At 36.1% G+C, this 15,311-nt stretch overlaps 1 protein-coding gene across 1 annotated transcript in view; it reads right to left on the reverse strand.

Moving 5' to 3' along the window:
• The window catches only part of LOC150088100 (DNA repair protein RAD50.L-like), a 191,811-nt gene extending 182,515 nt beyond the window's left edge, over nt 1–9,296 (reverse strand). The window contains exons 1-2 of the mRNA XM_090370018.1: nt 9,293–9,296; nt 6,368–6,507 (exon numbers count right to left, since the gene is read on the reverse strand). Coding sequence (XP_090226144.1) covers nt 6,368–6,507; nt 9,293–9,296 — 144 coding nt within the window. The remainder of the gene's footprint in view (nt 1–6,367; nt 6,508–9,292) is intronic.
• Between the last annotated feature and the right edge of the window lie 6,015 nt (nt 9,297–15,311).

The following is a 15,311-nucleotide window of genomic DNA, read 5'->3' on the forward strand; positions in this document are numbered from 1 at the left end:
CAGTAAAAATTAAAAATACTTATCCCTTTACAGCAGCCAAAAATCCACCGACTGGTCTCTTCTGCGACTCCAGAGACGTGGGAAATGATGAATTGTGAAATAAAGAATTATAGAGGCACTGTCTCATTGTGGCTGATGACCTTCCTGATGCTACAGGTTTTTGTCATCTGCATCCAGTACATCTCTTCTGTGGAAGATTGAAAAGCAAGATATCTAATTGTTGAGAACCTTAGACTTGGAGGATGACAAGGATCATTATGCTTTTCATGGCATTGGCCACAGCCCATTAACCAGCTAATGTTAATGGGCTGTGACAGTCTCATTGTGGCTGTTCATAGCTACATCATCATCATAATAATTAAATTTTTTATCAAATTTTCCTGAATTTGACTGTGTGGCAATCAATGCTTTATAAAGAAACAGTCTCATTGTGGCTGTTGTTTCCCTGTTGACACTGCTGGGTTTATCATCTGCTTTCAATACGCCTCTTCTTGAAGAAGATTGTAAAGGCATATTTCATCGTTGTGTATCTTGGAGCGGAAGTGACAAATATCAACATGCTTCTTGTGGCAGTAGTCTCATCATGACTACTTGCCACCTTTTTAAATGCTTTTGTATATAGTTAAAATTTCAACTTTTAAATTTCCTTGCATTGTAATATCTAATATTCAAGTAAGCTAAAATATCAATATTTCTGAGTAATAAAATAATTACTAGATTAATTTACACATTTTTTTTTTTTTTTTTTTTGCCTGGTGCAGCAAAAGCCTCGGGCTTCCTTGTACCATATGGCTGATAATGATAATTAGGCTAACACGTTTTTGGGCCCAATCTGCAGAGGTTCTGCACCACCACAGAGATGAACAAGGTGGAGATGGGCAAATGCCTAGGAGCCACCAGTGATAACACACTAACACACACACACACACACACACACACACACACACACACACACACACACTAACAAGAAAGTTAGCCTAGCCTGTCTTTTGCAGCTTTGAAGCCAGGCATTGACTTCTCCTCTTTAGCAATAAAAGTCCTAGACAGCATCATCTTCCAATATAGGACCATTTTGTCCATGTTGAAAATCTGCTGCTTAGTATATCCACCATCTTTAATGATCTTAGAAAGCTCACATGGATAACTTTCTGCAGCTACTGTATAAGCACTAGCTGCTTCACCTTGCATTTTGATGTTGTGGAGATGGCTTCTTTCCTTAAACCTCTTAAACCAGCCTCTGCTAGCTTCAAATTTATCCTCAGCAGTTTACTCACCTCTCTCAGCCTTCGTAGTATTGAAGAGATTTAGGGCCTTGTCCTGGATGATCGTTTGGCTTAAAGGCACGTTGTTACTGGTTTGATGTTCAATCCACATCAGTAAAAGTTTTTCCATGTCAGCAATACAGCTATCACGTTTTCTTATAACTTTAGTGTTTACTGGTGTAGCACTTCTAATTTCCTTCAACACTTTCTCCTTAGTGTTCACAATTGTACTAACTGTTTGGCAAGCCAAACCTAGCTTACAGCCTATCTCAGCCATAGACATACCTTGCTCACTTAGTTTAATCATTTCTAATTTGGCATTTAAAGTAAGAGGCTTATGACTCCTTTTTTTATCACTAGTTAGCACTACACTTAGATGCCACTGTAATTAGTACAAAAATATTATACATAATACAGTATAATAACTTTAAAAAGTTTGGAAAATTACCAGAATACAAAGAGATGTAGAGCACACAAGTGCTGTAAACAAACTGAATCACCAACAATAAAATGGCGTGCGACGCTATTCTCGGACCTTCTGCTCAGCGTGTCATGCGCAAAAATGCCGAAAAAGCAGAACAAGCGGCAAACATAATGAACATGGATATAATTGGAAACTGCTGTATTAGCAAATGCCGGGAAGCGGAAAGCCATAAAGCAGGGCCCTAATGTAGTAACTTGCATACTGATATGTACAACACATTAGAATTAGCAAGGGCACATGATGCAAAAAAGCAAACTTATATGGCATCAGCCAAAAAAAAAAAAAAACACCCTTAATTCACCAATCCCGTTGCTCCAAATTTTGTCAAGTTCTGCCGTGAATCTATTTAAGCTATCAACTTCTACAACGACAGATGGAAGTTTGTTCCAGCAATCAACCACTCGCTGGCTAAAGGCAAACTTCCGCACATCTACCCAACAACCGTCTTTCCTCAATTTGAATTTATGCCCTCTCAGGTGATTATTCTAAGCAACAGGAAGAATCCCATCAGCATTGAGCATGCTCAAACCATTCAAGGCTTTATACACCTCAATCAGATCACCTCGCAGGTGCCTAGCCTCCAGACACTATAATTTGCAAAAACTTAAGCTTTTCTTTGTAAGAGCAACCCTTTGTTCTGTTCACTAATCTTGTTGCCCTTCTCTGTACTCGTTCCAACAGCTCCACATCCATCTTAAAATGAGGCCTCTAGACCTGCATACAGTACTCAACCGTGACCACCAAATATGGAGGATGCGGAAAGGTCAGGGAATGACCACCGCATATCCCTGGAGCAATATGGCCTTAGTTGCTAATGTTCCTAAAAACCAAATAACAACAACAACAGTACTCAAGGTGTGGCCTGACCATTGCCTTATACAAGGGGATAATCACCTCCTTATCTCTACTAGAAAAATTCCTGTACATCATTGACAAGACACCATGAGCTACTCTTGCAGACCGTCTGCACTGCTCATAAAACTTCATATCTGCCTACACAATTACCCCCAGGTCCTTTTCATTCCCTAACACTGTCAGTGTGGTACCACAGAGTTGATACATTACTCTGGGATTACTACTTCCCATATGTAGTACTTTACATTTGTCAATGTTAAACTTCATTTGCCACCTCTCAGCCCATCTGCTCAACTTTTCTAGATCCTGTTGCAGCAGTGTACTGTCATTAGTGTCATTAACAACCCTGCCAACCTTAGTATCGTCTGCAAACTTGGACATTAAGCCTGATATACCATCATCAATATCATTTATAAATACAGAAAACAACAATGGACCCAACACCGAATCCTGAGCGACTCCACTAATAACATTAGTCCATGAAGAGCAGTGTCCATTGATTACCATTCTGTCTTCTCCCACTCAACCATCCCTTTATCCATAGCAGCAATTTGCCTCCAATTCCAGCCACACTGCTCCAATTTGTGCAGCAGTCTTCCATGTGCAACAGTATCAAAGGCCTTTCTAAGATCCAAATATATGATATCAAAGTTATTCTTTGCATCCAGTTCCTTTGTGACTACATCATAGTATCCAATCAAATTAGTCAGACAAGACTTTGCCTTAACAAACCCATGCTGTGTCCGAGCTATAACTGAAGTCTTGTCTAGATGATCCTGCAATGCTTCTTTAACCAGTGCCTCCATTAATTTCCCTGGAAAAGAAGTTAAACTAATAGGTCTGTAATTACCTGTGTCTCCCTTTGATCCTCCTTTGTGGATTGGGGGTCACATTTGCCCATCTGCAGTAAATAGGTGCCTCCCCTGAGTCCAGGGAAGCTCTCATAATTATGGCTAAGGGTTTGCTTACTTCCTTTGCCGCTGCCTCCTTTAATATAACTAGATAGATTCCATCCACCCCAGGTGCCTTTCTTTAGTTTATCTTCAACAATTTCTCCTCCACTTTACTCTCAGTTATTACAAGATTATCTAGCTTACTGCCAGAGTTGAATACACCTGTGGCATTCCCCTCCTGCATGTATTAATGTAGATGCAAAATATTCATTTAGTTTGTTAACTACCTGAGCAGGATCATCAACAGTTGTACCATTGATGGTTGGACATTCCAATATACAATGACCGGTCAAAAAATTGTGACCACTCTCATGAGCTTGTGGAACAGATAAGTTTATTGGAAATTTTTACCATTAATTATCATAGTAAATTGTTTTTGACATATAGTTTAATATGTCTTAGTCACGTTCTTTGGCTTATTTTTGAATTTAGCAAGTGATTTTGTAAATTAGGACTTATTATTCATACTGATATGGTATCAGTGTTTTGGCACAAATATCATACCATGTAACTAGTAGTGCAGTGAAATTCTTCTTCAAGAGGAGTGTTTCCATTTACAATGGGTTTCCTCAGCCTACAAGTTATTTCTTGTTAGGAATTTTTTCCCGCCATAAAGTGCGGTTCAAGGTGTCTTGGTCGGTTAAGCCTCGGGCTATCATGCACTCCCGTACTCCATCCATCCATGTCCTCCTAGGTCTTCCTCTTCTCCTTCTTCCAGGAGGTATCCATTCCAGGATAGCCTTTGGATATCTGTTTTACATGTCCATACCATGTTAGATGCTTTTCTTTGATGGTGTCAATAATAGTCTTTTTCACTTACATTTTTTCCCTTATGTCTTCATTCCGTTTTCTCTCTTCTAGAAGTTCCTGCTGAGCGTCTCCAAAAATCCATTTCTGTGGAGAGCAATTTGTTTTCCGCTCGCCTTATTCAATGTCCAGGTTTCCGTTCCATACAATAGAAGACTTTGTACAATCATTTGAAATATAAGTTTTTGTTTTATTAGGATATTTTTGCTCCACAAAACAGAATTTAACATGCTGATAGCCTTTCTGCTGTCTGTAATTCTCTTATTGATCTCTGCTTGGGATGATCCATCACTTTGTAAGATTGATCCCAAATATTTGAATTTATCGACTTGTTTGATTTTAAAACCTGCAATATTTAGAACATGTCCTGGCCCTGAAGACAACATTTCAGTCTTTCTAAAATTGATTTTTAGACCCCATTGTTTATATTCCTCAAACAATTGATGACATGCATACTTTGCATCTTCTAAGTCTTGTGCTATCACCACCTGATCATCTGCAAACAGTAAATTGTGAATATAGGTGTTCTTATTAATTGGCAATCCCATTTTATTACATTTTTTTGACCATGATCTTAGGCAGATGTCGATATAAATTTTGAAAAGTGTTGGTGACATGCAACAACCTTGTAATAAGTCTTTTGAAGTGTGGAATTCAGGTGACAAAGCTGATCCCACTTTAATTCTGCATCTATTATTCCTGTAAATTGCCTTAATAATGTTAATCAGTTGTCCATCAATATTTGCCTCTTTCAGTGCTTCCCATAAGAGTTTTCTTGGAACACTGTCATATGCCTTTTCAAGGTCAATGAAAATCAAAGATTTTTTTCCCTTTGGATTGGCATTTTTCAAGGATCTGTCGTACTTTTGAGATATGATCTATACATGACCTCCCAGCTGAAAAACCACTTTGTTCTTCTGATACCTCGATTCGGGCTTCTAAATGGTTTCTGATCCATTTTCAAAGGATCTTTAACAGCAGCTTCAGGACGCATATTCCTCTGTAATTTGAACAGCTTTTCCGATCACCCTTCTTATAAATTGATGTAATATATCCTGCTATCATTTCTTTCGGTATTTCTTCTCCTCTCAGTATACTAGTTAACAGTTTTTGTATCAGAACCGCCACTCCTCTTCCTCCATATTTCAGAAGTTCCATGTAAACTCCTCCAGGTCCAGGTGATTTGCCATTCCTTCCTTCCTTTAGCAGGAGTTCCACTTCTCTAACAGAAACTTTTAAGCCCGAGTCTTCTACATCAAAATCCTCCATCGTCTTGAACTCTTTCCGGTCTTCTTTTAAAAGTCCTTCATCGTCCAGTCTTTCAAAAGGTATTAATTGCAAACCAGCATTGTGTTTATTCTGTTTTCTCAAGTCTTTAAGGACCTTCCACAATTCCGCTGATTGCTTGAAGCCCAATTTGCTATTAATAGTTGTGCATTTCCTTTCCCATTCAGTAAAATAGTATGGTTAAATTGTGATAAATAAGTAGCTTGAAGGTTCTAATCACTTAGGCATATTGTTTTGTTTTTAACTAAAGATATAACTAATTTAAAACTGTGATTGTTACAGTACAGCATAATGTATATCTTGAACTTGATAGAGTAAGACATATTGCTGCATTTAGGAATCTATTGGCATAGTGTAGTATTGTCAATTAAATTGATTCATTTTATTAATTTTCATTGTTGATCAATTAAATTGTATTTAAATTGTACAATTATGAAAATCATACAACACTTGAGGAATGGTGAATACACTTTCAGTGTTAGCAAAAATTTGTTGCAAGAACCATGATTAATGAACTGATATTTATTAAGAACAGTATTAAATTCTATTTTACTTATCTTTTAAATCACAGCTATAAAATTTCAACCCAAATTTTTCATGAGAACAAAGAGAGGGGGGGAAAAAAAAAAAAAAAAAAAAAAACACAGCTGATTTCAAAATTTATTTTTCAAAAATATTCAAATCAGAATTGGGAGGGGGGGGAGAAAAATGTAACTTACTGTTTTCCCAGATCCATTGGGTCCAAGGATTAGTGTTAATGGATTGAAAAATTTAATGAGCTGTTTATTTTCTTCATCAGGACCAAAACTCCTAATGCCCTGTATGGACATCTTTTCAATTAAAGACATGTTTTCAACTTCTATAATACAAAAATGTTCTTATAAATGCACAAAAATACTTCCTTCTCATTTCTAAAAATAGAAATTAATTTAATAAAAAAACAATACAGTACAATCTTATTAGTCTTCCAGGATGTTTACATCACTTAAAACTTGTTAATGTTATCTATCCTAATGAACAATTGCACCACTCTGTATGGTTTTCGATGTTTGTAAACTAATAGCTATTTTTTACACTAATTTCAGAAAGAAATGTTTTGTTTTGTTTTTTTTTTTCTATCGCATACCATTTTTTCACAAATTACTAAGTTGACATCATGAGTTGTATTACTGAATGTATTAAGTTAGGAGTAAATGCTGGGAATTTGTAAACTTCATATGTTGGCAATGCCTCAGTCATTTGTTTTCTGACCTCAAGAGCTCCAACCAGCAGTGTTTACCAGCGTGAGCTCAGTTTATTTTTGAGGTTATCACATCAAATGTGTGCTGAAAAATGAGTAAAATGTCTTTGTGCAAGTGTTTTGAACAATCCAAACTCATTTTGTTATATTTGTGGAAGTTATGTAGTCCTCAAGAAAAGACAACATATTAAACAATTTGATAAAACACACAAAGCTCTACATAAAGTTTGACAAACCTGACTTGAAGCACTGAGATTGTGACAAAAATGGTAAAAAGAAGGTATGCCATTTGCAATTCTCATGATTTGGAGGGAGCCTACTGTTTGTTATTTGGTTTTTAGGAGCATTAGCAACTAAGGCCATATTGCTCCGAGATATGCGGTGATCATTCCCTGACCTTTCCGCATCCTCCGTATTTGGTGGTGACGGGCTCGAACCTCGGTCTAATCAAGAAGCGTGTGCTACGCACTGCTGCTCCTTCCCACCTGGCTACGGAGGCGCCGGAGGGAGCCTACAAACCACTGTGATGATTGTTACTTTTGCTTAGTTAATGTAGAGGAATAATGCAAAGAGTAAGAAGGGCATTGTGCATCCTAACATTCCATCTGCCATTAGACCCATCCTGCATGGAGATAACCTGGCAATTCCATGACCCCCCCCCCCTCACTTATACTGGAAGTGTGCCAGCAGAGTGTTGAAAGTAAAGATTCTGAAAATGAAACTGAAGTCTACATGCCTGTAGACATTGAGTCCAGTCCTCAACTGTTTTCACAGCATGAATTCAATGATCAATGATAAGAGATTTAAATTTACCAAAGGAATCTACAGAACTCCTTGGTTCTAGACTTAAACCAAAAAGTCTTCTAGCATATGGGATGTTTTTCTCATGGTACAGACACAAAGAATGAGAACTAGCCTCCTACTTTTCAGAGAATGATTTTATACTTTTTTTACAGTAATATAAATGACTTAATGAACTATTTAGGAATTAGTTACAATCTCAGACAGTGGAGACTTTTTATTGACTCATCAAAGAGGAGTCTCAAAGGTGAGTTGCACCATAATGGAAATAATTTGGTCAATTCCAGTAGCTCACACTATGCATTTGAAAGAAACATAAAAAACTGAAGAAATGTTGAATATTAAGTATAAAGAACATGGTTGGTCCGTACTGACTTTAAAGTGATAGGCACGTTATTTGTACAAGTATCTTAGGCATGTTAGGAGTAAAGTTGAAGGCAGTTGAAGCAGGGATCTCAGGAAGGTCTCTGCTTTAACTACCTTTATACTAAATTCCCATCGATTACACAAGAAGCCAAAACAAGGTATTTTTGTTCGAGCTCAAATTCACAAACTAATGAAGGACCGAGATTTTGAAAGGATTATGAATAAAAGAAAAACAGGCATTAATTAGCGTCAGGTCTGTTGAGAACTTCTGAGAGAACAACAAGGAGCCAGACTACAAAAATATAATTGAAAATATGTTGGCAAACTTCGAGAAGCTAGGCTGCAACATGAGTGCCAAGGCATATTACATTTTTTTACACTTCTACATCAACTACTTCCCAGAAAGTCTAGGAAGTGTTAGTGAAGAACAGGGTGAGAGCTTTTACCAAGATATTAAAGACATGGATATGAAGTACCAGGGAAGGTAGAATTTCAACATGATGGCTGAATATTGCTGGATGCTGAAGAGGGACTGTAAAGTAGAAGGATCTACAAGAAAATCAAGGAAATGAAAATTTGACTCATTGTAGATCAGTTTTTAAAATGAGAGGTGAATGTTTGGTGAACTTTTAATTTTTTTCATAGGCACTGCCCATTTTAATAGTGTCTTTAACATGTATTTAAATATAAAAGTCTGGTCAAAGTAGCATTCTATTATAATTTCAGTGCACAAATTCTGCCAAAATTAATAAAAATTTGTGAAAAATCAAATTTTCTTTTGTGATTTTTGAAGAAACCTGATGTGATAGAAGTAATTTTTGATATGGGCATTAGAAAATGATTCAGAAACACCCTTTTCTGAGAAAACATAAGTGAATTTTTTTCCAAATGCAGAGTAGTGTAATTTTTTATCGCCTTAACTTAGAAGGGGACAGAAAAGGATGTAAGCAAACTTGTAACCATAATTATGAAAGCAACTTTGGATTCGGGAGAGGTCCCTATGGAGTGGAGATATGCAAATATACTGCATACAGGTCTGGAGGCCTAAAAGACCTGAAATTATTCAGGTCTTTCTTATGTGACTTTGTCTTAACTTTTCCATCTAGACATTAACATCTTATGTGGAACTGAATTAACACTGCCTGGCCACCCACATCATATGGGTGCACTGCCTTGGATTCTATGTGCTTCTTAACCAAGAACATTATTACTCCTCCTCCTCCTGTGCTTCACATACCCATTGTACTCACCACAGTGTTCTGTTTGTTTTAAATAAGAATTTTCTGGCACAAGAACAACTAAGGGAAAATTGAGCCTGTACCCTGCAACATTGAATGTTAAACATTAACTGCCATTTCTCAGCCCATCAACCTAATTTTTCTAAATCTTGTTCCTGTAGCATACTGTCTGAATAGGTATCTTGGCTTCCTGACACACTGCTCTATTGAAAAGGAAAAGAAGAATTTGCCATCAGTTAAAAATATTTTAACTGATGGCAAATTTTAATAGTGTATTTACTAATTTAACATTTAGTATTTTAACTGATATCACCAGACTGTTTAAATCAGGTCACCAAGCCCCATACAAATAAAAAGCCTGATTCAGTGGCTGCTGTCCATTATTTCTGAAGTTTGTTAAATACAGGTCTTATAGTGTCTTACAGTTTGCCCTTAGTTGCCCTTGTGCCAGAAATCCTCAAAAAAAAAAAAAAAAAAAAAACCACACACACACATTATGATGAGCACTGTGTACAGGAAGGACAGGAGGGGAAGGAAATAATGTTCTTGGTTAAGAAGCACATAGAATCTAAGATTTTGACCAAGAAATTGAATAGGTATTTTGTATCTACATTCACGCATGAGAAAATATCTGGGAAATGAGATGCCAGAAGTTTATCAAACTAAAGAGAAGCTAAATGACTTTGTGATAACTGAAACGAAAGTGGAGGAGAAATTGTTGAGGACAGGCATAAAAAAGGTGCCTAAGACAGTTGGAATCTATCCAATTATATTAAGGGAGGCAGCAAAGGAGGTAAGCAAACCCTCAGTCATAATTATGAGAGCATCCTTGGTTTTGGGGGATATCTCTATGGCCTGGAGATGTATGAATATATTCCTAATTTATAAAGGAGGATCAAAATGCAACATATGTAATTACAGACCTGTCAGCTTAAAGTGTTACAAGGAAAATGGAATCAGTGTTTAAAGAAGTAATGCAGGACCATTTGGACAGGCTTGCAATTATAGTACATTTATAGCATGAATTTATCAAGGGGCAGCCTTGTCCAACCAATCTGATAGGTTGGACAAGGCTACCCTATGATGCAGTGGCCAAGGAACTGGATGCAAAAAATAATTTTGGCATCATAGATTTCAGGAAAGCTTTTAATACTGTTAAAAATAAAAGAGTGCTCTACAAACTTGGGCAATGTGGCATTAAGGGGAAGTTATTGCTATGGATGAACGGATGGTTAAGTGGAAGAAAAGGTTGTCAATGGGCATTACTCTTCGTGGACTAATGTTATTAGTTGAGTTCCCCAGGGTTCAGTGCTGGGTCCATTGTTGTTTTCAATATTTATTAATGATATTAATGAGGTATATCAGGCTTAATATCTAAATTTGCAGATGATACAAAGGTTGGCAGGGTGGTTAATGACAATCATCAAAGTGAGTTACTGCAACAAGATCTATGAAAACTGGGTCAATGGACTGAGAAATGGAATTTGAAGTTTGACATTGACAACTGCAAGGTACTGCACATGGGTAAATGTAACTCCAGAGTAACATCAACTGTGCGGCACTACACTCAGGACAGTAGAGAATGAAAAAGATCTGGGGGTGACTGCGCAGTCAGACAATTAATTATCTGAGCAATGCAGACATGCTGCCAGGACAGTTCATGGAGTTTTGTTAACAGTATACAGAAACTTTGCTAGCAGGGATAAGGAGGTGATTATCCTTTTGTATAATGCCATGGTTAAGCCTCATCTTGAGTACTGTATACAGGTCTGGAGGCCTCACTTCAGAAAGGATGTAGATGTGCTGGAACGGGTGCATAGAAAGGCAACCAGATTGGTGAAGGGAACAAAAGGGTGTCTTATCTAGAAAGATTTCAGTTCTGTAAATTGGTTTCTCTCAAGACTAGGCACCTGTTTAAGGCCTTGAATAGACTGAGTAAGCTGAATGTTAATGGTATTTCTTCCACATGCTGAGACTGCCAACATGAGGGGGCATAAATTAAAGTTGAGGAAGGAAGGTTGCAGGATACATGTGCAGAAGTTTGCCTTCAGCCAACAGGTGGCCAATTGCTGGAAGAGGCTTTCATCTGTTGTTGTGTAAGTGGATGGGTTGAAGAAATTAAAGGGAGAACTATACAAATACTTGGAGGGTATGGATGGGTAAGAGTTTTTTTTTTTTTTTTTTGGCTGATGTTATATAAGCTTGCTTTCTTGCATCATTTGCCATTACTACTACTACTACCACCACCACCACCACCATTACTGTCATTAACTAAACGTGCCAACCTTTGTATCATCTGTAACTTTGACATTAAGCCTAATATACCTTCATCAATAAATATTGAAAACAACAATGGGCCCAGCATGGAATCCTAGGGAACTCCACTGATAACAATAGTCCATGAAGGGCAGTGGCCATTGATAACCACTCTCTATCTTCTTCCACTTAACCATTCTTTTATCCATAGCAGTAACTTGCCATTAATGCCATATTGATCTAATTTATACAGCAGTATTTTATGTGCAACAGTATCAAAAGCCCTCTTGAATTCCAAGTATATGATATCAAAATTATTTTTTGGATTCAGTTCCTTCGTCACAGCATCATACATAGTAACCCATCAGATTGGTTAGACAAGACCACCCCTTAACAAATCCATGCTGTGACTACAGTATAATTGCATTCCTGCATTGCTTCTTTAACCAGTGACTTCCTTATTTTCCCTGAAATATATGTTAAGCTGACAGGTCTGTAATTATCCATGTCACTTTTATCCCCCTTTATGAATTGGGGGATACATTCACACATCTGCAGTCCATAGGAACCACCCCTAAATCCAAGGATGCTCTCATAATTATGGATAAGGGTTTGCTCACCTCCTTTGTCACAAGTAACTGAATGTTGGAAAAAAACTTAACCTAATAAGATACAATAATATATAATTTGGTTTAAAAAAAAAAAAAAAAAAAAAAAGCTTTTATGCACAAACAAGAACATTTTGTTTCTGTGCATCCATCACACTGCCCATTCATTCCTCCAACCAGCTCATAGCAACAAACATAATATCCAGCACTTCAACTACAATATATGGATAGCTCATGTGACAGGTATGAAAAAAAAAAAAAAAAAGAAATAATAATTGCCATATTTCTCTTAATCCAATTTTAATTAAATTTGGTAAGGCTCAACAAATCTTTCAGAAAGATCCAAATATAAAATTTAATGAAAATCTATCCACTGGGAATCAAGTTATTACATGCAGATAGTATTAAAAAAAATAAATAAATAAAATAATTGTCAGCTTTCAATGAAATTTAGGATGACTACAAATCTTTCTAAAAGGCCCAAATATAAAATTTCATGAAAATCTGTCCACCTGAAGTCAAGTTATTACTTAAGGGCAGAAAAAAAACATGAAATAATAATTCCCAGATTTCTACTGGTCTGACTTTAATGAAATTTGAAATAGCTCAAAAAAATCTTTGTGTAATGCCAAAATTTGACAATTTCATGACAATTCCAACAGCTCAACTCCATTAGGAGATGAGCTGTTGCATGTAGACCGACAGATGGATATGACAAAGACAACAGTTGCATTGTGCACATATGGTAAAAAGACTAAAATTGATGAAAAGCCAAGGGACACTTCTGATATTTTGATGATTGAAAAAAAAAAAAAAAAAAAAAAAAACTTACTTATACTGCTATTATTATTTCCTGCAAAAGTTTTTTTTAATTATTCATGATTTTTTTTAAATACCTCACTTTATAATTTAAAATATAATAGTAATCATAAAAGTTATAATTATTTATGATTATTTATATTCATATAATTATTTATGAATATAATTTAAAATTATTTCCAATAATTTTAATTATATTAGTAATCACAAGTTATGTAAAGTATACAGTGTGTTACATTTCAGGCACATTTAATTTTTTTCTTAAATTAATTGATTAGTTTTTCTTTTTCAGTGATTAACAGAATAAAAAGTAAATACAAAATAAAAGTAAATCTCTTTATCAATTAACTACTAAGATTATAACTTTACAGAACACTTAATAGAATCATATAATTTTACATTCTCTAAACTGAATCCTTCAGTTTCATTATACTATCTGCCTAATATTTACACTCCCTATATGTGTATCTCTTCACAAACAACACTATGTTCATGAGTCTTACATAATAATAACAGAAAAAGATGCAGACTATCTAAAGCTAGCAATATTGCATTAAAACTACATTTAACCTATTTGAATTTCTTTTTTTACACACAAATGGTATGGAAAATAAAATAATAATTTCTATTGGGCTGATTGTAATGAAATTTGGAATGGCCCAACAAATATTTTTAAAAGGCCCAAATATAAATTTTCATGCAAATCCATCCACTGGAGTCCAGTTATTACATGCAGATGGATAGGAAGATATGAAGATGAAAACAAAAGGTGCAGCATTATGCATATATGCTAACACACCTAAAAAGTTACACTCCAAGTTAGAAAAAAATATATTTTTTAATTTGTTACAGGTGTGATATTATATATTCTTTTAGTCGGGTATCCTCCCTTTTGGGATGAAGATCAACATAGGTTATATGCACAAATAAAGGCTGGAGCTTATGATGTAAGAAATTGTGTGTGTCTGTCTACCTATTTGTCTCTGTCTGTCTGTCTGTTTATTAATCATGACCAAAAATTAAGTAATAGTAGTATTGATTAAAGTGGTAATAAAATATTATTTATTGACATTTTTTAGGCGGATAACTCTCCACATTAGGATCCTTATCTTTGTTTTGATGTTATGATTCTTTTGGAAACTTGGACTTCTACTGAACAGCATTACTTTGTGATACTGTCTATGGCTTAATGCAGTATTTTCACCTGTTCATGGAAAGCCAAGCAAAGTAGAGGACTCTCAATTCTCATCAAGAATTATTCTTTTTTGCATCATAAAAGAAAATGTCCTTCAAATAACTTCAAAGCAATTCCTTTCCATCTCAGCATACATAGTTAGATATCATTGGCTTCTGTATTCCTCCCACTCCAAATTTGGAGTGGAAGGAATGTAGCGTAAAAATCTGTGAATGTATTGTTAACTTCAGTTCCAGTGAAAATAATAGGGTCACTTGTTACAGATGAATTGCAGGATCATCTAGACAAGACTACAGTTATAGTTCAGACACAGCATGGGTCTGTTAAGGGTAAGTCTTGTCTGACCAATTTCATTGGATACTACGATGTGGTCACAAAGGAACTGGATGCAAAAAATAATTTTGATATCAACTTGGATTTCAGGAAATCTTTTGATACTGTTGCACATAAAAGACTACTGTACAAATTGGAGCAGTATGGCATTAAGGGCAAGCTGCTGCTATAGATAAAGGGATGGTTGAGTGGGAGAAGACAGAGAGTGGTAATCAGTGGACACTGCTCTCTGTGGACTAATGTTATTAGTGGAGTCTCCCAGGTTTTGTTGAGTGCATTGTTGTTTTCTATATTTATCAATGATATTGATGAAAGTATATCAGGCTTATTGTCCAAGTTTGCACAAAATATGAAGTTTGGCAGGATTGTTAATGACAGTATGCTACTACAATAGGATTTAGAAAAGTTGAGCAGATGGACTGAGAGGTGGTAACTGAAGTTTAACATTGACAAATGCAAAGTACTGCATATGGGTAGCAGTAACCCCAGAGAAATGTACCAACTGTGTGGTACTACACTCAGGGTAGTGGAGAATGAAAAAGACCTGGGGATAATTGTGCAGTCAGATATGAAGTTTTCTGAGCAGTGCAGACAGGCTGCCAGAGCAATTTATGGAGTCTTGTCAGTGATATACGGGAATTTTGCTAGCAGGGATAAGGTGGTGATTGTCCGTTTGTATAAGGTGACTGTCAGGCCACACTTTGAGTACTACATACAGGTCTGGAGGCCTTATATTATGAAGATGTAGAGCTACTGGAATGAGAGAGAAGGGCAATGAGATTGGTCAGGGAAACAAAGGGTTGCTCT

This window comes from Mastigoproctus giganteus, chromosome 3 (assembly GCF_048544385.1).
Source record: "Mastigoproctus giganteus isolate SK-2022 chromosome 3, ASM4854438v1, whole genome shotgun sequence".
Classification (NCBI taxonomy): domain Eukaryota; kingdom Metazoa; phylum Arthropoda; class Arachnida; order Uropygi; family Thelyphonidae; genus Mastigoproctus; species Mastigoproctus giganteus.